The sequence below is a fragment of the Artibeus jamaicensis genome, unplaced genomic scaffold, assembly GCF_021234435.1.
Source record: "Artibeus jamaicensis isolate MK-2021 breed Jamaican fruit bat unplaced genomic scaffold, CSHL_Jam_final scaffold_847, whole genome shotgun sequence".
In the NCBI taxonomy this organism is placed as follows: domain Eukaryota; kingdom Metazoa; phylum Chordata; class Mammalia; order Chiroptera; family Phyllostomidae; genus Artibeus; species Artibeus jamaicensis.
Window position 1 is genome coordinate 2,616,920 of NW_026522057.1, and position 21,722 is coordinate 2,638,641.

At 57.9% G+C, this 21,722-nt stretch overlaps 1 protein-coding gene across 4 annotated transcripts in view; it reads right to left on the reverse strand.

Moving 5' to 3' along the window:
* PTPRF (protein tyrosine phosphatase receptor type F) overlaps positions 1-16,973 on the reverse strand; it is an 81,524-nt gene extending 64,551 nt beyond the window's left edge. For 2 of the 4 annotated variants that reach the window (XM_053660309.1, XM_037149225.2), the window contains exons 1-3: positions 16,765-16,973; positions 10,044-10,120; positions 2,933-3,068 (exon numbers count right to left, since the gene is read on the reverse strand). In XM_053660309.1, the coding sequence (XP_053516284.1) occupies positions 2,933-3,023 (91 nt within the window). In that variant the 5' untranslated portion in view covers positions 3,024-3,068; positions 10,044-10,120; positions 16,765-16,973. The remainder of the gene's footprint in view (positions 1-2,932; positions 3,069-10,043; positions 10,121-16,764) is intronic. The other 2 variants (XM_053660311.1, XM_053660308.1) reach the window with 1 other exon arrangement.
* Positions 16,974-21,722: the final 4,749 nt, after the last annotated feature.

Sequence of the window (21,722 nt, forward strand, 5' to 3'; positions counted from 1 at the left end):
GAAGCCACAAAGCCCCAGTCTGGGGGAGTCGCCCAAGCCCCACGAACCCAGGTCTCCATCAGAGCTGATTCGGCACTGATGTTGGGGCATCTGGGCTAACTCTCGCAGCTGCTTCCCCACCCCGCCCCCAGCTCCCCTCAGAGGCCAGGGCCCCCATTCATTTGTCTCGTTAAGAGGCCTATAGAAACACATTTGTCCACTCCGCGCTTCACTGCTCCAGTCGTCAATTCTCTGGGGTGCCTGCCCTACCTTTCGCGGCAGCTCTGGCTGCATTTGCAGCTCGCCGCTGGCTAGAAGTCTCCCAAGCCCAGCTCAACACTGGCCACCACACTGGGACAGATCCAAAAGTGTGTGCAGTGAGTGTAAGGCGGGCCTGGAAGCCAGGCCCTGCATCCCAGGCCAGATCACCACGGCCACTGGCCCAGGCCTGTGTCCCATTCGTTCCTCTCTGGCTGGAAGCAGAGACTAACCCACGTATTTCAGAGTCTCTGGCTGGTTCCTACATCCCCGACCCTGACCTTCAGGCTCTGATCCTTAAGGGACCAGCATGAAGGGTCTTGGACTCTGCTCTAAAAACTGTTCTGCTCTGCCCCAGTTCCTACTGGGGGACCAGGCCTGATTCCACCCCTTCACTCACCTACTACACCCCAGGACCTGAGCTGGACAATGACCCGACCCCTCAGAACTCACAGCCCAATGGGACAGGCAGACCCAAAGCAGACGGTCGCAGTCACGCAATCTGGCAGGAGCACGGAGGAGTAGCACCTGGCCCAGGCCCGATGGCTCCAGGTGAATGGTCAGGTGAACAGGATGGGGAAGAGGGTTTGGAGCAGAGAAAACAAGAGGACCAGAGGCCTGGGGAGAACATGAGCGACTGAGAGAAGTCAGCATGGCAGAGTTGGGGTGGGAGGTCAGCGGGCAGGACGAGGTCAGCAGATGCTTGACAAAGCAAGGCCTGAAAAAGGGCCAAGAGCCCTAGGCTATATCCTGAAGGCAAATGGGAGTAGAGCGCAGGGTTTTAAACTGAAGGGTGCGATGCAATCAGGCTTTCATTTTGTAACAGGACTTCTACTCCGGCATGAAGAGTACATTATGGGAAAAGAGACTGGAGGCTTGGAAGCTCTCAGGAGCTGTTGCATACAAAAGCTCCAACCAGAGCTGAGGGTGGCTTGGGTGAAGGGAGCAGGGAGAAAAGAGGATGCATTCCAAAGATATTTAGAAGGTAGAAACAAGAGAACTTGGTGATGGATTAGATGTGGGGTATGAGAGGGAGGAGGCCGGGAGGAGGCCCAGGTTTCTGACTTGGGTGGCTGGGTGGGTGGTAAGGCCATTCGCCAGGAGAGAAAACAGGAAGACGAGCAGGTTTGGGTGGGGGCTGGGGGTGAGGGGTACAGGCTGGGGCACGTTGGGTCTGAAGCAGGAGGAAGAGGCAGTTCTTCTCCCAGGAGGTGCTGACTCTGAAAGCCCAGCTGGGCAGCCCGCCCTCAGCCTTCAAGCTCCCTGTCTGAAGGCCCTGAGAGTGGCCAGGGTGGGGGTGGGGGAATATCCAAGGGCTAATGACCACACCTGACTCTCGACAAGCCTTCACCTCCCTGCCACTGTGGGAGTCACACTCGATGACTTCTACCCCAACCTGCCCCTACAGGCTCCAGCACTAGCTAACCAAGCCTGGAGATCACCCCCACCCCCTAACCCCACCCTACTAGGGCCTGTCCAGCCTTCTCACTGCTAGCACCTCAGTGCTTCCATTACCCCTCACCCCAATACGCTCCCCTCCCTCTCGCCCTTCTAGCCCCACCAGGGCCCAGCCAGGGAGGACAAAGGGCAGGAGCTCCAGTCCAACCCCTCTCCAGATCTGGTTCTGAATAATTAATAAGCCTCTGGAGAAAGGACCTGGGTGGGGCAAGAAGAGAATATCTTTGCCTTACAGACTTGGAGGGGGGGGCCTACTGCCTGCTGACCCCCAGGGTGACCCCTGGGTTGGCCCTCCGCCACCTCTGGGCTCTGTACAGGCTGGGAACATCCCCTTTCCCCCAGGGACCTTGGCTCCGACCCCGCCCCTCCCCCTCAGTGTGCAGATTGGCTAAATCAGCTCTATGCCCCGCCTCCTACCAGTAACCAAGCAGTGGTAACCATGGTGACGGGGCGGGCTGCGGCCAGTCTCACAGTGCCAGGCAGGGGGAAGGGCGGCAGGAAAGGGACCAAAGTTCGGAGTTGGATCTGGGCAGGGGACAATTCCACCTCCCCCAACACACACACAGAGGGGTGCCGGGGAGCAACTTCCTCCTGGCCAAGTGCAATTTCCGCCAGACTCCCCGGGGCCGAGGGGCTGGGAGAGGGGGTCGCTCCTTTGCCTTGAAGATCCAGGGGAGAGGGAAAGGAGGGGCTGTGCCTTCACACCTGCATACCCGGGGTCTAGCACCGGGGAAGAGCTCTAATGGCTCTGCCTTCTGGGTCCTCCCTGGATGTGCGGACACAGGTGGCATCCCATTCCCAGGTCCACACACATTCCTCATGCGTTGCCTGCCCACCCCCCTTCCTGGGGCTCCACTGTGCCTTCTGCACAGACCTGCAGTGGCGCACAGGGCACAGGCCTGAGCACATCGCCCAGTGACCACATGAATCCCAGGCAGGTCTCACCCCTAGCCCATAAAAGGGAGTCACGCTTCGACACACCCAGCCCCGCAGTGTCATAGGGACATGCAAGCATTCCGAAGGATGCACCCAGGATGCAAGGAGCTGGGTGCTGCTTGGACAGGGGCTCTCCATGTTGGGGGGTGGTTCTCTCTAGGACACAGAAAGGTCTGGAGAGGCATCTAGCCATCCTGTCTGTCCTCGTAGCTGCTCCTGTCACCCATCCCAGAGTCCTGCTAGGAGGGACATCGTGACCTTTTGACCTGGGAGATCCCACACCTCAAGGGGTCAGACTTACTGTCACCGTGGGCACCCGCCACCAAGCCAAGCATCACAAGTGCAGGCACAAGGGGCACCATCGTCCTCCCTGGGGCTGGTTCAGGGGCCATCCAGGAGTCCAGCACCACGGCCAGCCACAGCCCAGGACAACCGACCTGTGATGAAGAGAAGGGCAAGCCAGTCAGCTGGTGTTCTCCAATGTCTCCACTGCCCACCCATGCCACCTCCTGGCCTTCCTCCTCACCCAGACCCCTGCTCATCCTCACTGATTATTGATCATCCACGGCGCAGAAAACAGACCTGCCCTCCTCAACTATACAATGAACGCCCATACCTTTTTTTATTTTAAAGATTTTTATCTATTTTAGTTTTAGAGAGAGGGGAAGGAAGGGAGAAAGGGAGGAAGAGAAACATCAATGTGCGGTTGCTTCTTGCGTGCCTCCCACCAGGGACCTGGCTCGCAACCCAGGCATGTGTCCTGACTGGGAATTAAACCCCTTAGTTTGCAGGCTGGCACTCAGTCCACTGAGCCACACCAGCCGGGCTCACCCATACCTTCTGACCCCTGTGACTACCCGGGCTCCTCACAGATCCCCCAGTGACCTCCAAAATAGTCCAAGAGTCACATTATAGGGTGAGGCCTTCAGGTCATTCCTCAAACCTGAACAGGGGCAGAGGGTACCAGAACTGGATGGTGTACGGGGACGCTCCATCCCAGATCTGGAGTTTCCTACACACCTCGTGAGGGAGCAAGGACAGAGGACCAGGGTCAGAGATACACAAAGACCAAACAAAAGAAGACAAAAACAGGGGTCAGAGAGAACTTAGCAGACCCCCTCAGGCCAGGGACTCCAGAGTCCCTGGGGTACCTGTCCTCCCTCCTCTCCCAGCAGGGAGGAAGCGGGCAGGAGGCCAGACCCCACAGGCTGCGTGCAGACCTAAGCGCAAACTTGACAGTGGCGGACAGGATCCAGGTATCAGGGGCTCGAAGTCAAAGCCACAACCTGTCCAGGCTCGCCAGAACTCACTCTTAACAAGCTGCAGCTGCCCACCTGGCCACCCTCATCCTACCCAATTCCCACGGCACCTCCCCACTCCAGAGGGAAGCTACAGAGAAGCCCTGGTGGCCAGGAATAGGGGTACTGAACCCTATATTCAACCCCACACCTCCTTGCTCTTGTCCCAGCAGGGCCACATGCTCCAAAGTGCCGCCACGCTGAGAGAGGAACCTGTGCAGGGGGAGGACGTCACCTGGGGCGGACCAAGCCTTGCTCCCAGGGCTTCTCCGCACTCCCTCCTGGCTCTGCCAGGAGCCAGAGTGAGAGGCCTTCGACCCGGTGACGCCGTGCAGCAGGACACACTGCTTTCTCGGCCAAGCCCCCGTGGGGAACTCCCAAGGGCCTGTCTCCCATGTTCCCACACGGGGGGCTGCAGGGGATTCACACCGGTGCCCACCAGCTTTGTTCACACCTTCCTCTGGGCAGGAGCTGGCATGCACGTCCCTCACTGATGCTCTAAAAATGCCACAAGACAGAGGAGGAGTGAGTGACAGAGAACACACCTTAGGGACCTACAGTGGTACCCACTGACTCCGGTGGAGGGTCACGATCAGGGCCAGGCTCTGGCTGACCCACAATGCTAAGAACATTTGCAAGGAGGTGACAGGACTGGTGATCGTGAGGGGCACAGCTGAAAGACGGTTCTGCACCTTCCTAGAATTTGAACCCTAGTCTCATCTGAGAAAGTCAAAGGTCGTGAGACCAGAAGTCAGTAGGTGAGCAAAGGTGCTGGGACAAAGCAGGCAGGACTGTGAAGTGGGATGGGGCTGAACACAAAGGGAGAAGGCTGGGGGATGTCCCTGTCCCAGATCTTGCCAAAAGCCTGAGATAGGAGCTGAGCAGCAAAAGCAAGAAGCTGAAGGGGCGTGGCGGGCAACTACGTCACCCCTGCGGCTGTGCTCAGCGGCCACAGAGCTCCAGTGACCGAGACCTGGAGAGAGGGAGCCCCCACAATGAATAATGCCCTGCACAGCCAATTTGGGATGGAGGTCGAGTATCACAAAGCCCCTTCTGGGCTTGGCTGTCAGGCCCTGCAGCGCGGCAGGGCAGCCGACAACAGAATCCGACATCCTAGCAGACATCAGGTGGCGAGATGCCCGGCCAGGCGTCACGAAGGCACGGTCCCCTGACACCATCATCCCGTAGCCCCTGGCACAGATATCACGGCTCACAGCACAGCAGTGTATTGCACCAAAGGACGGGGCAGAGGGCCTTGTACAGACATCATGGGGGGCAGCAAGGCAACACAGAGGTTTAACCTCAGCTATAAGCAGCTGGTGTGAACCCCCACAGTGCAGGTCCCACAAGGCTCCCCCCCAGGGGCACCCATCATGGGGCACAGCTCCCTGGCACAGGCACGAAGGGGACGAAGCCACATGGGACCGACAGCATGGAGGTGCCACTGCACAGCACAGCCACCTGGAATATGTGCCACCAATACCATCCTCACAGACGTGACTCCCTGTGGCCGCCCTGGTACCCACAGCGACACAACACCAAGTGCAGACATCACGGACGTGCAGCTGTCTGACCCAGACACCATCGGGGTGACGGTGGGTCCAGGCGTCGAGGGAGAGGAGCCGCCTGACAGACATCCTAGAGGTGTAACTCCCGTTATAGACATCATGGAGGTGTCGGTCCCTTCTACTTGTACTGGGGACATGTGAAAAGGTTGTGTGTCTCCAACACAGCCATCACGGGGTGCAATGCAGAGCAGGTATCGTACTGGACAACCTTGGATGAGATTCTGATCATGGGTGTCTCGGCCTCCGGTAACCCCAGGCCCCTGTGGCAAACACGAGGGGCTCTCACTTGGGGACTCTGGGGGTCCCCTGTTTGTCTGGGCCTGCTATGTTCGTGACCCTGCTTGGATCTAGAAAGCAGAAGAGACAGAGGTGGATACGCTGGAAAGATATTTCCTCTCCTAAAAGATAAGCTGAAAAGAAAGATGTGTCCTGGGCCCACGGACACAGGGAGGTGGCTGCCCAGAGAGAGGGATGACATGGGGACACACACGCAGACACGTTCCCGGGGAATTACTCAGGCAGCCACGTGGCTGTCAGGGCCTCTCCCCTGTCAGCTCCTGGCAGGAGCAAGCTGCCCTCCCCTCCCGCCCCGGAGTCCAGGAGCAGCGCCTGTCAGGCAGTGCAGGCTGCTCCTGGTTCGAGGGCCCCCTCGCTCGGAGCCCCAGGTCCCCACTCCTGAGGGCTCAGGGTTCCTGCGGGGAAAAGGCAGAAGGGGATCAGGGAGGCGGGGCAGTGCTAGCCTTGTGGGGGTGGCAGAGGACCTACTGACCCCGGTGCCACAGTGTGAGAGCAGAGCGCCACCCTGGCCGGCGCGGCTGGGTGTCTGGGCCCTTGAAGCCTGCGCCGGACACCAGGCCGGACGGACACCCGCACGCCCGGGCGTGTCGCTGACCTGCACTGTGGGCCATCGGCTCTACCAAAATGACATCCTTGGGCAGGAAAACGACTCTGCTGTATGACAGAATGTAATTAAATGTAATTCTTCTGCGTTCTGAATGGTTCTAACACACCCTTTTCCTGTGCTCCGTCGGTAGCAAGCTGCCGAGCACCCTTTCTTGGACAGAACTGTCCTTTATTCTCAAATTTTGTCCTTGGTGTTAAAATGTCCTTTCTTGTATGAAACGATGGTGAAAGCAGACGGCAGTTATTTTTTTTTTTTAAATCACGTCCTTACTTGGTAAAATAAAAATTGCCAACCCCATGCCTGGTCCCCAAGTACTTTTGGAAACTGTACTGGTTCGTGAAATCAAAGACCCTGGGAGGCAGGGTCTGAGGGACAAAGGAGGAGGGGCCAGCTCTGCACCAAGCCACAGGACTCAGAAACAATCATCACGGAAAGGCACGGCACACGGGGGTCCTGTCAGCTCCACGCAGCCCAGCCTAACCACCGGGGCCAGCCCCACCCCCAAGACCACGTGACGCCAGAGACGGGGTGGGGGTTCCCTGGCTGGAGAACAGCTGGGATCATGCCGACCTCCTCATGAATATGCCAGCACAGATTGATTTGTTTCCCTTGGGCACGTGTCATTATTCACAAATATTAATTAATCTCCAAATACCACCTGTTCCTCCAGCGTCCTCCCGGCCTCCTGCCCAGGCCAGGACCCTATTCCCAGGAGGCTGGGGCCCCAAAATGGACGTCCGCAGAAGGAAGGGCACCCAGGGCCCCACAGAGCGCTGGCCAAGGGGAAAGGCTGGTGTTTGAGCAAGAGGAGCCCGAGGGCGGGGAGGGCTGGAGGCTGTTCATCTTCTCATCGGCGGGCAGCTAACCGAGCCCCTTTGTCACGTCTCGGACAGTTCACCGCGTGGCACTGCAGCAGCGGCACTACAGCAGCGGCCACGGAGGCGGGAACAGGCTCGTTACACTTGGGAGAGGAAAACCAACATGTTTCCAACTCTTACCAAACCAACCGCTGGATTATGACGAGAATAAACCGAGGGCTCAGCCGGGACCCTGGCTCTGCGGGAGGAGCCACGGACAGCAGGCTGCCTTCCTCCTCCAGCCAGAGACCAGCATCTGTGAGCACAGCCAGGAACAGCCCGCCCGCCCTACCCATTCTCAGCCCTCAGCTGCTCAGTCTCCCCTGAGCGTGCAGGGGGATTGAGAGAGGGTCCCAGAGTCTCCAGGAGGTAGGGGGCACACGGCCCAGCACAGGCTTAGCTCCAGGGCAGACCAAGGGGACCGGCAGGTGCACCTTCCTACAGCTGCCAGCTCCAAGCCACCAGCCCGCAGCCTCCTTTCCCGGGAGTGGGGCCTCCCTTGGGGAATGCTCCCCAGCGTGGCTGCCGACAGGCCTCGGCACTTGCTGCTCTCTCTGTGGGGAAGAATGCCCTTCTCCTGCCCCGGCCACCTACTCACCCTTCAGTACTCAGCTGGAGTGGCCCATCACTGAAAATCCGGTCTTCCCCAGTTTTCCAGGTTTGTACAGATTAGTAAGGCAGCAAGAGGTGATGTAGCCCAGTGGTTATCAATCCAGGGCAACTCTGTTCCCTGTAGGACACTACGCAATGTCTGTAGACACTTGCTAGCACTGAGCACAGGGCTGGGGGGCAGGTGCTACTGGCATCTCGTGGGAAGAAACAATGGATGCTGCCAGACACCCTAGAGACATCCTGTAGGAGGCCCACCCGCCACCAGAGGACTATCTGGTCAGTTCGTCAGTGCTGAGGTTGAGAAACCCTAATGTGGACAGCAAGCTCTTTTGCAGACATGGCCTAGGGACTGCCCTGGCCCCTGCCCAGGAACCCAGTCCCCCGTGAGCACCCGGGGGCCCGCACCCAAGGAGGCCTCAGCCTGACTCAACTCCTGTATTAGCTGTCCACGGGCCTCGGGGTCTCAGAGCATCACCCACCCCACCCCCACCCCACCGCCTCCAAGTCAGCCTGGCCTCCAGAAGGCGAGTTTTACACTACACCCGCCCCTTCACACATGGTGGTCTCCCCAGAAGACAGGGGGTTGCACTTTTAGGCGCCTTTTCTGTTAAGGCTGGGCTCCTGGGTAGGTGAGACCCATCCTGTCATAACGGACAGGTAAAGGGACACAGGTACTCCCACACCCACCCTCTCCATACGACCTTCCTAAACCGTGCCAAGTCCCTCCTGTCTGCAGCTTGTCCACCTCGCCACGCACAGGACCCGGCCCCCGGCGGACACCCGATACACGCTCGCTCCCCTCCCCTGCCCTTGGCTTCTGTGCCCGATGCACTCAGCCGTCCTTGCAGAGCGAGGTGTGAGCCAGGAGGTGGTTGATGAACAAGACGGCCCTGGGCTCTGCCTTCGGGGAGCTCACAGAGGGTGGCCCAACGGCAAGTCGGCCTCCCCATCCCGCTCGGCCCCCAGGCCCCCAGGTCAGCCACAGCCACGGGGCCAGCCGGGCCTCCTCCAGTTCTCTCTTCTCTTCATGCCATACACCCAGCTGATCAATACGGTGTTGTTGGTTTTTTTTTAATTTTAAAAGTATGTTTATGATGAGAGAGAGAATGAACGAGAACATCAATCGGTTCCCTCCCATACGTGCCCTGACCAGGAATCAACCTTCCAGCCTTTTGGTGCCTGGGACAACGCTCCAACCAACTGAGCCACAACCGACCGGGGCTGGAAGTTCGAATTGGCCTGACACCCATCCTGGCCACCACGTTAGTAAGAGCTGCCACCGCTGGCCTCTTAAGTGGGCTTCATGCCTTTGGTCACTCCTTCCAGTCTGTCCTGCACACAGACCACTGCCCCCTTTAGCTCACAAACATGCAGATCTGATTGTGCCCCTCAGCCACACCTTGTCTGCCTCTTTTTTCCCCAGTAGGCACACAGACAGCGTCTCGTGAGTAGAAAAAAGGGCAGGGAGATGGATAGACGAGCGTGTGGAGACTGCTTCTCTGCTTAAGGACCTTCCACGCCTCCACATCACCCTCAGGAAAAAGCCCCAAGTCTTTAGCCCAACACCCAAGGCCCATCACGCTGACTTCAACTTAACGCTCCAACCTCATTCCCTGCAACTGCAACACACCCACTTGTGCTTCTAACAGAAAGTAAAGAGGAGAAGCGGACTGACCTCAGGGAACAAGGAAGGGTGCGCCCTGGACCTGTGGGTAGCCTACGCCTCCTACCACAGCCAACGGTTGGTGAGAATAGGCTTTCCTATAGAGACGCGGCGAGTGGAACGGCAGACAGATCCCAGGATGCCACCGGGAAGCCTATTTCACACCTACAGCAGCTGACAAGCTGTGTATCGGTCCCCACCCACCTCCATCATCCACCCCAGTCAGAAACCCGGGCGACATCCCTGACGCCTCCCTCCCTGGTGCCCCACATTCCGTCCTTCACCGTGTCCTGTCAACTCCGCCTCCCTAAACAGCACTGGAACGCCTTCCCCCCACCTCCATCACCACGCCTCCGTCGTCCCTCAGCCACACGCACCCCGGGTCACATCGTGCCCCTAGTGACACCGCTTCTGCCGCCCTCCGCCAGCCTGTGTCAAAACCCAAGTCACTCGGTCGGGCCCACAGGACTCCTCCGCGTCCCTGCCCCTGCACCCCTGGGGCACACTCACCCAGCCTCTGCTTGCTCACACCAGTCACTCCTGGAAGACCAGCACCGGGGGCCGGGCACCGGGGCCTCCGCTCCTTCCTGGGGAGAGAGGAAAGAATGAGAACATCAGGCATTTCATCACATCGGAGTATGTACTGACACAGAAAGACATTCAAATGTGCTACTTATGCGGGGAAAAAAGCAGGTGATGGAACTGTTTGTGAAGAACGATCCCCATCTGGAGAAAATGCCCTTCTCCCTACTCGCTTGCCTATTTGATATTCCTGAACACCTACTATGTGCTAGGCTTTCTTCCAGCCATCCGGCATATAGATGTGAACATCCTAAACCAAGTCCCTGGCCTCGGCAGGTAAACTGTGTCCAAACTCCTCAACCTAACCCTCCAGCCCCTGCAGCCCCCGCCCAGCTCCCCTCCCTCCCAGCCACTGACTGTAAGAATGTCCTCTTCGGATCTGCACACGTGCCACATTTCTTCCAGTGGTCAGCCTACACCTCCGCCTGGAACGTTCTAGCCATGAGTTTCTAGCCAATGACCCCTCAGATCTCAGGGCTGATGGTACTTTCTCAGGTGATGTCCTAGACTACATGCTGGACCCTGCCTTGGAGCAGACACCAGAAATGCGATGGTTAGTTTATCTATGCATTTGCTGAGTGGCCACTGAGTCACACCCATAAGCCAGGTGTGTGCCTGGTTCACCTCTGTATCCCTAGCACCCAGCAGAGAGCTGGCACACAGTAGGTGCTCCGTCAGGGTTTGCTGAACGAGTGGATGAATGCATGAGTGAGTTCATGGAAAACAAGCCGGTGTGGAAGCACCACACCAGCACACATGCAGCCTTCAAAGAAGCTTCAGAAGCAATATTTATGTTTGACTTTGTGCTTCTCTATAATTTTTAAAATGAAGGTGTGCCCTGGATGCCTGTTCTGCTGGCACACATACAGCGACAGAGGGGGCCCTTCCCTCTAGAGCCATTACTGAGTCCGCGCCCGTGTGGGCACTGTCCCGGGCAGGGGCCAGGCACGCCCACGCCGCCTCACCACCACCTCACCACAGTTCAGCAACTTGGCGCTGCTGGTGCCCACGAGGCGCAGGCTATGCCTCGCAGCGGGCTTCCCCTCAGCCTCCTGCCCCCCCCCTTCGTGCATGGCCATCCCTGCCCCACACAGCAATGCCATCTCAGCTCCTCCCAAATCGGACGCACAGACTGGAGTCCAGGGAACACCCTCACAGGCCAGGCCGGCCTCCTGTCCCTGGGAATCACTTGAGACTGACAATTTTGTCAACATGGGGGACGTCCTCGCTAACTGAAGACTCACCAGCCCAGGTCCGTCCGTCCACACTGACCCTGCGGCTCTCAGGCTCCCCTGTCTTCCTCACCCTGCAGTCCCCCAGGAACCAAAGCCCTGGGAATCACTCCGAATGGCTTCCCTCCCCCAGACCACTGAGTTTCTCCAAAAAGTTCCCTGTGGCTGCTGCTCCCGGCCCACAGGCTGCCAGGCAGGTCTGGCCAGACAAACCAGCTTCCGTGTCCCAAACTCAAAGGCCCATTTGTCTGGGGATGCCCGCAGGGCCTCATAGTGCCCGATGTGAGGTAGCTGTTGGCTCTACCGTTGCTCAGGGACCCTGAGGCAGAGGGGTGGAGTCCCGGGCGGAGAAGGCAAAGCCAGCAGGCAATACGGCCACGCCCACGGCCTCACCAGGAGCACTGGGCCTGGTGCCTGCAGACTGGACCTAAACTGAGCAGGGGCCACACCTGCAGCATGCACTCCACTGGCCTGGAGAACGGAGGAAATGGGTACTTGGAAAGACCCTAATGCACACGGAACTGCACCAGGCCAGGATTCTAGGACGGCACCCAAAAGCACACCAGTCTGGGAGCAAACTGGCCCCCAAACCACCTAGAGAGCCACCTCTCGATAAGCCCAGAACAGTCGTTGACTGCCGGACACACCCAGAGCACCAACAGGAAAGCAACTCAGAGAGAACTTGGCTGGTCTGGGAAACAGGTCGGAAATCTCCGCCTGGCACCCAGGAAGGCCTCAGAAGGGTGAGGTTGGCGGCCAAGACCAAAATCAGGTACGGCGGCCTTGGCACAGACCCAGGGGCCGGCCCCCAGCAGGGGGCTCCCTCACCCGCCAGGCCTGCAAGCTGGCCTGGCAGTAGGACCAGGAGGAGCTGAGATCTGGAGAAGCACGGCCGCCCCGCAGGCAGCGCCTGTGGCTGCACCAGGAATAGTCCCCAGACGCAGCAGCTACGACACTGCCGAGGAGTGGAAACCACTTTTCCCGGATCTAAAGGGTGTGGATGCACAGGATCCTGGTGCGTCAGACGTGTCCCCGTCCCACGTCCACCCGGCGCTCAGAGGCAGGCGTGGGAATAAAGAACCGCACTAGATGCCCAGGGTCCTGGTGGGCGGGGGACATGGGCGACTAAACTGCCCCTCCCCCGTTCCAAACACCAGGTCTCTTCCCCAGGACGTCTTCCTTCAGTTGCCTCGTGCCAGCCCACCTGAAGGTCAAAAACACCTGAGCGACACACACAGTCCCAAACATAGCATGAGGGGTGAGGGCAGGGCACTGCCTTGGTTGAGCTTCCCCAACTTGCTAGCCTCAGCTCAAGACGGCAGCTACTTTAGGTGAGCAGGCGCCCCTCATCGACACAAGGTGGTTTGTAAAGCCCACCCCCCCATGGATGGCAATTACAGGGAGGTTCTCTGACACCGAGACCGTGCTCACTAGATGCCAGGCCTGTCCTGAGCACCTTCAGCACATTAACTCTCATGCCTGGAAGGCACAGGGTTGCATCACACACACTGGACACATGAGAAAACCGATTGGGAAACGCTCAGCGGCTCGCTCAAAGCCGCACGGCGGTTGGTTACTGGAGTTGGCCCCGGCAGTCAGCAACCCGAGCGGCGCTCTTCACCACGGAGGCTGTCTTCTCCCCACAAGCACAGCTCTGCACTCATTCACTGTCCGTCCTTTCTTGGGCCCAGGCTTCTCTCTCAAACTCTAGAGGCTCACCCCCACCCCTCCTGTATGTCCCCTCCACCCCTGCCCCAACCTCACACGCTGCATCGCAAACACAACGCGTCCGACCGTGAGCTCATGAGCTCATTATCTGCCCCCCAAACCTCCCTCTCCTCCCAAGTCCCTAGGTCTGAGAAGGCCCCACTTCGTCACTCCCAGGAACATGAACCTCTCCTGTTCCCCACCCCACATCCAACAAATCATCCTGCCCTAGTAAATGTGCCTTCTAAATGGCTCCAGGATCCTGCCTTATCCAAGCCCCCACCATCACTCCCCTGACTTCCCCAAACAAACCCTCCTCCTCACGGAGCACCTTGGCTCCATCCATGTCCCACAGCATCAGAATCTTCCAGAAACAAATCTGATAACATACTGCACACGTCCCACCCCAAAGCTTTAATCCTCTGGGTCCCCCTTCTGTGTTCCCAGAGTGAAGTCCTAGCTAGGTAAGAGGGCATTTGAAGCCCTCTGTGATCTACTGCATCTCTGAATGCTCCGCAAGGGACAAGACCTCTGAGTCTTCACTCATATTATTACCTTTTTCTTTTCTCTACCTGGAGCACTTTTCCTTCAACTGAAGAACTCCTATTCACCTCTCAAAACCCAATTCAGATAGCCCCTCCTTGGGGGACTTGTCTCATGCTGACCCTGGATCCTCCTCTGCATTATCATGTTGAATCCCTGCAGTTTCTCTAACCTCAGCTTAGAGCTGTGGCTGCTCAGCTAATGCTGAGCTCAACCTCAGCAGCTACTAAGGGGTGGTGGGCTGCCTCTTCCACACAGCTGTCAGTCCCACAGGAAGTGAGGCAGCCTGGCTGAAAGTGCCTAGCCCAGGGTTTGGCACACAGTCGGCAATCAATAAGAGGTTACTGAATTGCTCTGCATTCCCATGATGCAATCTGTTCCCCCAGAGACCATGAGCTTCTCAAGGGCAAGGCCCAGGCTGCAAGCTCGGTCCAAGCACACAGCAGTGTCGGTCACATGAGAAGAGATACATACCCCTGCTGCTGATGCACCACCCCACAGTTCCCTTGGATTCTCACAATAGCCATGGCACCTGACCAGGGTCAGATTAGCTGACCCATTTTTCAGGGGGTAAAACTGAGCCGCGGGGAGGAAGGGCGCTCCTTAAGAGCTCAAGCTGGAAAGTGGGAGAGCTATGCTGTGTGTCACAGCCTCTGTGGAGAAGGTTGGGGTCCCCTTCCCCCTGACCAAGGGCCCTCAACAATGGACTCCCAGTTAGTGCAATGGGAGGGGCAGCATAGATTGCCAGAGCCAGTATTTTGTTGCGCACCAGTACAATTTCCAAGAAAAGTTTTAGGCAGTCCATTACTGTAGCCCCCTGCCCAGACTGCTTCACCAGCACTCAAATCCAGCCTCCCCCCTTAAGTGTCCCATTACAACATCCACTCTGAAGGGGCACAAAGCTGAACTGATAGCAGGTAGAGCAGCAGGTGGGAGAAAGACAGGGAGGAAGAAAGGAATTATATTAAAACAACTTCCTTGTTAAAGGAAAGACAAGAGGGGAGAGGAAGAGCAGTGGAAAAGAAAACACCACTACAGAGACACTGCAAATCATAAGGGGGACTATGAGCAAGCAAAAGTGTGCAAGAAAGTGTGCCTGAGGATGCACCAAACTGCGAGTGTGCACACACCCCTTACTGGATGTGCGCAGCAGCGCTGTGGGAGCATAAACACGAAGCAGTGCATGGCATGCAAGCACAGCAGATTCCCGACCTCTGGCTGCCATGCAGCCCGAGTGTGCAAAAAACTGTCTGGGCAGGAAGGCCAGTGGATATATATATGTGTGTGTGTGTGTGTGTGTGTGTGTGTGTGTGTGTGTGTGTGTGTGTGTGTGTTGGGGGCAAACTGAGAAGGCTGTGAGTGTAGGGCCTGGGGCTGCAGATGTAGATGCGGGAGGGCTGTGCTTGGGGAGTTACACCTGCTCCTTCTTGAGGCCCTAGGCTCATTCATACAATCAGTGAAAAACTGGGATTTTCTTGCTCCCTGAAGCAAGAGTTCCTAAGGAGACAAGCAGAGAATTTCCTCAGATTCCCTGTCAGAACCCTCCTCTGGATCACATCGGATCCCTGCTGCCTCCCCAGCGATCCCTCCGCAGGTCCTTTCCCTGCTCAGGGGATTCCTCACCAACAAAGACCCCACTGGAAGCAGCACCGGGGCTCCTTTTCCAGGCCTCTCACTCCCAGGCACTTCCTGGATTCTCCGCCAGATCCCACACCAGGTCACTCTGGATCCCCACCCTTGTCTGTTCAGTAGCCAAAGTAGAGCCTTTATCACCACCAGCAGTCCAGCCTCCCAGCTCTGCCTCGCTGCCCCCAAGGGAGTCCAGAGGATTCCCCCCACACTGGCAGCCTCCCTTCCGTTTCACAGCTCACACAGGGGCAGGACTCCCCCCCCCACAACCTGTTCCAGCTCTTGGGGGGGGATGTTGAAATAGGGAGAAAGGCAAGCCCTTCCCCCACCCTGGGGTGGAAGAACCTGAGGGGCAGCATTCCAGAGAAATGGAGAGGGGGCCTAGCAGAGGGGCCTGGAGACACCAAGAGACCGGTGAGAGACACGACAGAGAGACCCGGGAAGGGGGACTCGGAGATGTGGGCGGGGACCACAGAGAGCCCTGAGGAGGGAGCACAGAGAGACCCGGGGAAAGAGAACAGGGAGACCCAGGGAGGGAAAGCAGAGAGACCTGGGGAGAGAAAGCAGAGAGAGAGACCCTGAGATTGCGGGAGGGGGGAGGGGAGGGAGGGAGGGAGTTTGGGAGGCAGTGACACAGGGAGACAGATACAGAGACGTTGAAGGGCAGAGATAGAGATAGAGACCGAGACACAGAGGAAAGGGGAGAAAGAAGCGGAGAGAGAAACGTGGGCACCGCGATGAGGACCAGGGCACACCCGAACGGGACGGGACGCGGGGCGGTGACTGAGTGAACTTTCCGGAGCGGGTCCGAGTGGACACGTCCTCCCGGGACAGGGCGCTCCAGGGCCGTCACGTCGCTGCACTGGGGTGGGGGTGGGCCCAGCATGCCCCGGCCCCTCACCAGCGCGCGCTGGCGATTGAAGGGGGGGGTGGTGACGGCTCCAAACTCGCGCCCCGCGCACCCCGGGACCGCACGTGCGCCGAGGCCGCGAGAGAGACTGGGGCGCGTCAGCTGCGGATCCCCTGCCGGCTGGGAGGGGGCGCCGGTGCGGCGGGGGCGGGGGCGCGGCCTGGACCCGCCCGGGGTTGGGGTGGTGGGTGGTGGGAGGTGGGAGGTGGAGGGCCGCCCCCGGAGCGCGCTAGCGCTGGTATAAGGGGGAGGTGGGGTTGGGCCGAGGAGGAGGAACACAAATGCAAAAGGGAAACTTTGCTCTGGGGGGGGGGCTCGGATTGCGGCTCAGGTGCTGCGGGGAGGCCGGTCTAGGCGGGGGAGGGCGGCAACGGGCCGGCTAGCCGGTAGCGGTGGGGGGCGCGTCTGCCGTGGGGTGAGCGCGGGGAGGAGCCGCCGGGTTTGGCGGGGGGGGGCTGCTGAGCAGAGGCTGCGGGCGCGGCAGGTGGGGGCGCGGCCCGGCCTCAGCGGCGCCCCTAGCCCCCCGGGACCGCCCCCAGCTCCGCTGGGTAGACGCGGGAAGAGGGCGGGGGAAGTGGAAAAGGAACCTATACGGAGGGGATTGGAAGGGGGCTCGGGGGTCACTCACCGCCTCTCCAGGGGCCGTCGGACCGCATGTCCCCCCCAAGCCGCTGGGGCCGCTGCTCCCTCTCTTCTGCCGCCGCCCCGGGGTCCCACTCCCTGGAGCTAGAGCCAGAGCCAGAGCTAGAGCCGGAGCCGGAGCTGGAGCCGCCGCCTCTGCCGCCGCCGCCACCGCTACCGCTCTCGCCGCTCCCGCGCCAGCTCCAGCCGCGCGCCCCTGCTCGTGCCCGGGCCCGCGCCCGCGCCCCTGCCGTGCTCGTCCCCGGCGCAGCCCCTCCCCTCGTGCACTCTCGCTCTTAGAACCGCGGAGCCAAGTAGGCCCAGGGAGGCCACAACCCAACCCTGACTGCACACCGACTGGAACTCCATGTATTGAACCAGAACCCCAATAATGAGCATGTACAGGCCCAAACTCCCATACGAAGTCCAGATCCTATTAGCAGACTTCCCGATTCTAATATGACCCCCCCCCAAAAATATAGTAGTGTGAACCCAATACTACCCCATTGCCTCCCCATACTGATCCGAATCAAATGTTCGGCCACTCCCAAACTCAAAATTGAGTTTAAACCCCTCAGTCTGCCCTGAAATTGGCTCAAGTAATGATTTAAATCTGAAGCCCCTTATTGAGTCCAAAAAACGATTCTGACTCTAAATCTCCTTGTCACCTCTAACTACTAGCTTGATAGGACCAACCTGGATCTTGAATGGACCCCAGCACTAATACTGATCCCCTGTCACTAAACGAACCATAATATCCAATAGTTGTTATGAACCCCAGTACTTTCTGCTGAACCCCAAACCTTACATAAAACTCCTTCCAACCCAAATCCCAGGTCGATGCCAACACACTTCCTAAATTGGGATCCCCAAGTTCTGAATTGAGATTGGGTCACCAGAAAAGAAACTAACACAAATCCTGACCTCAAACCGCCCCCATCCTTGGGGCCATTTAGGACCCTAACTTGACCCAACTCTAGTAATAATCTTGGAACCTAAGATTAATGAGACAGGCCTTGCAGAAATCCCATGCAAAGCCATTTCATCCCCATGTTCACCCCTACTTCTCCGACCCAAGGTCAGCCCCGAGTCGAGGCTTGGCAACACCCCAATATTTAGTCAATTTCACCTGGGAAGCTGAATCAAATCTGGAATTGGCCCTTGAGTTCAAGACTTGGTAATGTCCACCAAACCTGGTAGAAACCATGGTATTGAGTTTCTGACTCCGCAAACCAAAGTCATATGCTGACCCTGTACATTTCTGGGCTAAACCAATAACTTACGTGAAGATTTATTCTGCCATAACTCACAGGAACTCGATGAACTCCAAAGCTAGAGTCGCACCTTGGCACCAAAGCCTCCAGCTTCCAACCCACCTTCCTGGCCCATGCCCCCAGCACACCAGCCCTCTCCTACCCACCCCCCGGGTGAAAGATGGGGAACCTGCCCCTACTGCCCCAGGTCAGGTGAGAGCCCCTGTGGAGTGACTAATCTATGGGGCCTTTCTGATATATTTGTTGAGTTTGGGAGGTCAGAAAAGAAATGAAGTTTGGGAATTGTCGAAGCCCCTGGATTCAGGGATCACAGTGTAATGTACAGGGCAGGAGTGCGGGTGGTTTTTAAGGATCCAGGCTGAGGGGTCAAGTTCTGATCATCACCTAATTCGCTGCCTGCTTTTGCCCAGGACTTGGATTCAGCAACAGTGCGTGTGCGCCCCCTGGTGTGCGAGAAGGGGATGGGACTGGCTCCAGTGACTGGGCAAACAAGTAGATCCTCAGGCCAAACGGATCAAAATGAATACTCCCAGTCAGTGGGGCGAGTATTGAAAGTTTTATGCAGCTTTATATATTTTTGCCAGTGTTTCAGAATTTAGGCTGGATGTAGGTTTTTGTTTTGGGGCTTCCCCCCCCTCCTTCTTCCAATTTAACAAAGTACACTTCTCAGCCAGTTATGCCTGCTCACTGCTGACTTGTGAAAACAGTCCTTCCCCTCGGCTGCGATGGTCTGGACTCTCCTCACTGGCCACCCTGTGTCTCTTCTGGCCCATCTCCTGCTCCTCCCCACAGCTGTCCTCGCTGCCCCTTCTCCCTCTCGCCCACCCACAACCATATATTGATGACTTCCCAATCTCTGTCTCCAGTCTGGGCCTCTCTTCTGAGCTGAGGACCCACATAACCAAGAACCTCCTTCATCCCCCTCCCGAGTGTCCCTCGGGTAGGCGGAACTTACCCTCTCTCCCACCTCAACCTGCGGGCTTCACTGGTCCCCAGCTCAGGCAGTGGCACCCTTGTTCACTCAGTCGCTGGGCCAGGAATACCTCCTCTCCAGCGTCCCCGTCACATTAGTCACAAATCCTGCAAACCTAGAAAAAACAGAGAGACTAGAGACCATGCGGCCCTGGGAGGAACACATCAGACAGAGGAAGGCGGAGGAGCGGGGAGAGAAGGAGAAAGGAGGGGAGGGTGGGGGAGGGGAGAGACAGAGAGTCAGACTTTGAGGTTTCAGACCACACAGAACCAAGTCAGTCATACACTCTCTTGCACAAGGTCCTAGAAGGAGACTTAAGACCCTTTAAGACTTGCTCTGTGTTGAGTGGGTTTCAGTGCCTTGAAATCAATGGTACCTGTTTAGAACCCTTACTTCCTCCCAGAAGCCATCCCTAACCCCTGGCTGGGTTGGGGGCTTACCTGCTGAAACTCCGAGCATTGGGTCACTGCTACCCATGTCTGTCCCCTGACCCCACACACTGTGGCTTCCTTGAGGGCAGGAGGGACCAGCCTGCCTTGTCCACTGCCATATCCCATTGGCCAGCGTGGGGACCTGCCACACAAAACGTTCTCAATACATACGTGTTAAAGGAATGAACAGGTAGCTTTCACCCTTCTATGCTCAGGGACCCACCAGACTAAGTGACAGGTGGGGAAAAGCCCCTTGATCAAGCCTCGGCGCTCGCCTGCACCTGGGGCTTCTGTAGGCCTGGCCTGAGCTGAAGGGGGGCTGTGGTGTCTCCACACTTGGGTGTCTGCTAGCCTGGGATCTCAGTAGGTCTGCTGCTCTGGTGGCCCGGCTCCATCTGCCCAGCACGTCTACTCTGGGAACATAATACTTAGAAGGACGGTGGGCCGGGGGGACCTTACACTCCTGTGGATGAAGTTGGCAGACCTGTCCGTCTACTGCTTTGCTGACCCGGCTCTTGCTTCAACCCCCACACAACACAGGCGTCTCAGAACTCCACCCACTGGTCCCTAGGCCCTGCTCACTCATCTTTCGGTACCACCTGTGGTCAAGTGTTTGCCGCGGCAGGGTGCAAGAACGCCTGTGAGCAGGCCACCCGGGTCTCAGCACACCCGTCACCTGGAACTGGACACAAGGGCAAGGCAGAAAGCCAGAGGCCCAGGCCCTGGGAACCACACAGCAAATAACCTCAGGTGGCTGGGTCTTTGAGTGTATGACGACCTGGAGGGAGAGGAACCAAGGCTTTGTTCAGACTGCCCAGCTCTGACCGCCGGTCCGTGTGGGTCTGACCTGCCATCCTGCTCCCGGGGCCCGTGGGGAGGGATGTCCTTGTGCTCATCTGTGAAGGGTGGGCAGTACCATGTGGTAGTTCTGTGTCTGCCATGTCCTGGCCCCAGGGTGCAGGGGGAGGGGAGAGCCAGATGTCAGCTCCTCCTCACTGTTCGCCCTTTGTCCCCCAGGCCCACTGGACACTGCCCAAACTCCTGATGTAAACACATCGTTTGGTCTAAATCAAAGTAAATTTAGCTTGAGTCCCTACCCTGACCAGACTGGCAAGGATCCCACGTCACTCACAGCCCTCCTCACCTCCCTCCAATTGTCCGAGGGCTCCGGGGCTCACGCAGCCCCCAGGGTGGTCAGTCCATGCTCCACAGCCCTGTGGACAGAGGCCGAGGTCTTTTCTGGATCATTGCTGCTGTGGCAGACATTAGCTGTCACTGTCATGGGGCTTCGAGTATTTGTCCCCCATCTGCCGGACCTCACTTGTCCAGCTGGGTCCTTAGGAAGGGGACCCCCCCACTCTTTTCAGCCCAAGCTTGTTCGTTCTTTCATTTGTTTTTTCTTCCTCCCTTCCTCTTCCTCCCTCCCTCCTTCCTCCTTTCTCCCTTCCTTTCAGATTTCATTTGTTTATTTTTAGAGAGAGGAGAAGGAAGGAAGAGGGGGTGAGAAATATCAATTAGAGAGAGAGGAACATTGATCAATTGCCTCTCATACACCCTTTGATTAGGGACTGAACTCGTAACTCAGTCACCTGACTGACAAGGAGGGAATCAAACCGGCGACCCTCTGGTTTGCGGGACAATGCCCGACCAACTGAGCCACACTGGTCGTGGCTCATCCCAGGCTCTTTCAAGGGGGCCATGCCTATAGGCCTGCAAAGTTGCAGGCCTTAGTCTCTAGCATGTGCAGTGACCCACAGCCACTTTCCTGGGACCCATGTCAGGGTGGGATGGGAGTGCCTGCTCTGCCCCCATTTCCATGCTGGACAGCCACCGTCCTAAGATGCAGTGGTACTCTCCCTCTTAGCCAGTCAGAAGGGGCTCTAACACCAGAAAGGCAGAGCAGTCTGGGTGCCTTCTCAGGTGTGGGGTGGGAGAGAAAAAGGTCCCAGTCTCGGAGCTCGAAAGCCTGGCTAAGACCTTTCAATCCTTCCTGAGTCATGGGGTGAAGGTGGGGGGATGAGACAGGATTTAATTTCTCAATAGCACACTCTGTTGGTGACTTCACCTCAAGCTTGTCTGAGAAAACAGGAGCCACCAGAGAGGACTTCCTCACCCCCCCCCCACCAAACCCACTCACGTCTAAGCCCTCCCCTCTGGTTCCAAGGAGGGTGCGCCCTGCCACAGAGGGGGCTGGCCCCCAAGATGCTTCGTTTTGGCTCCTCCAGAATTCTGCTTTTCTCCCTTCGCCCCTCCCATCCTCTTTGCTATATCATTTCCATATGCTCCT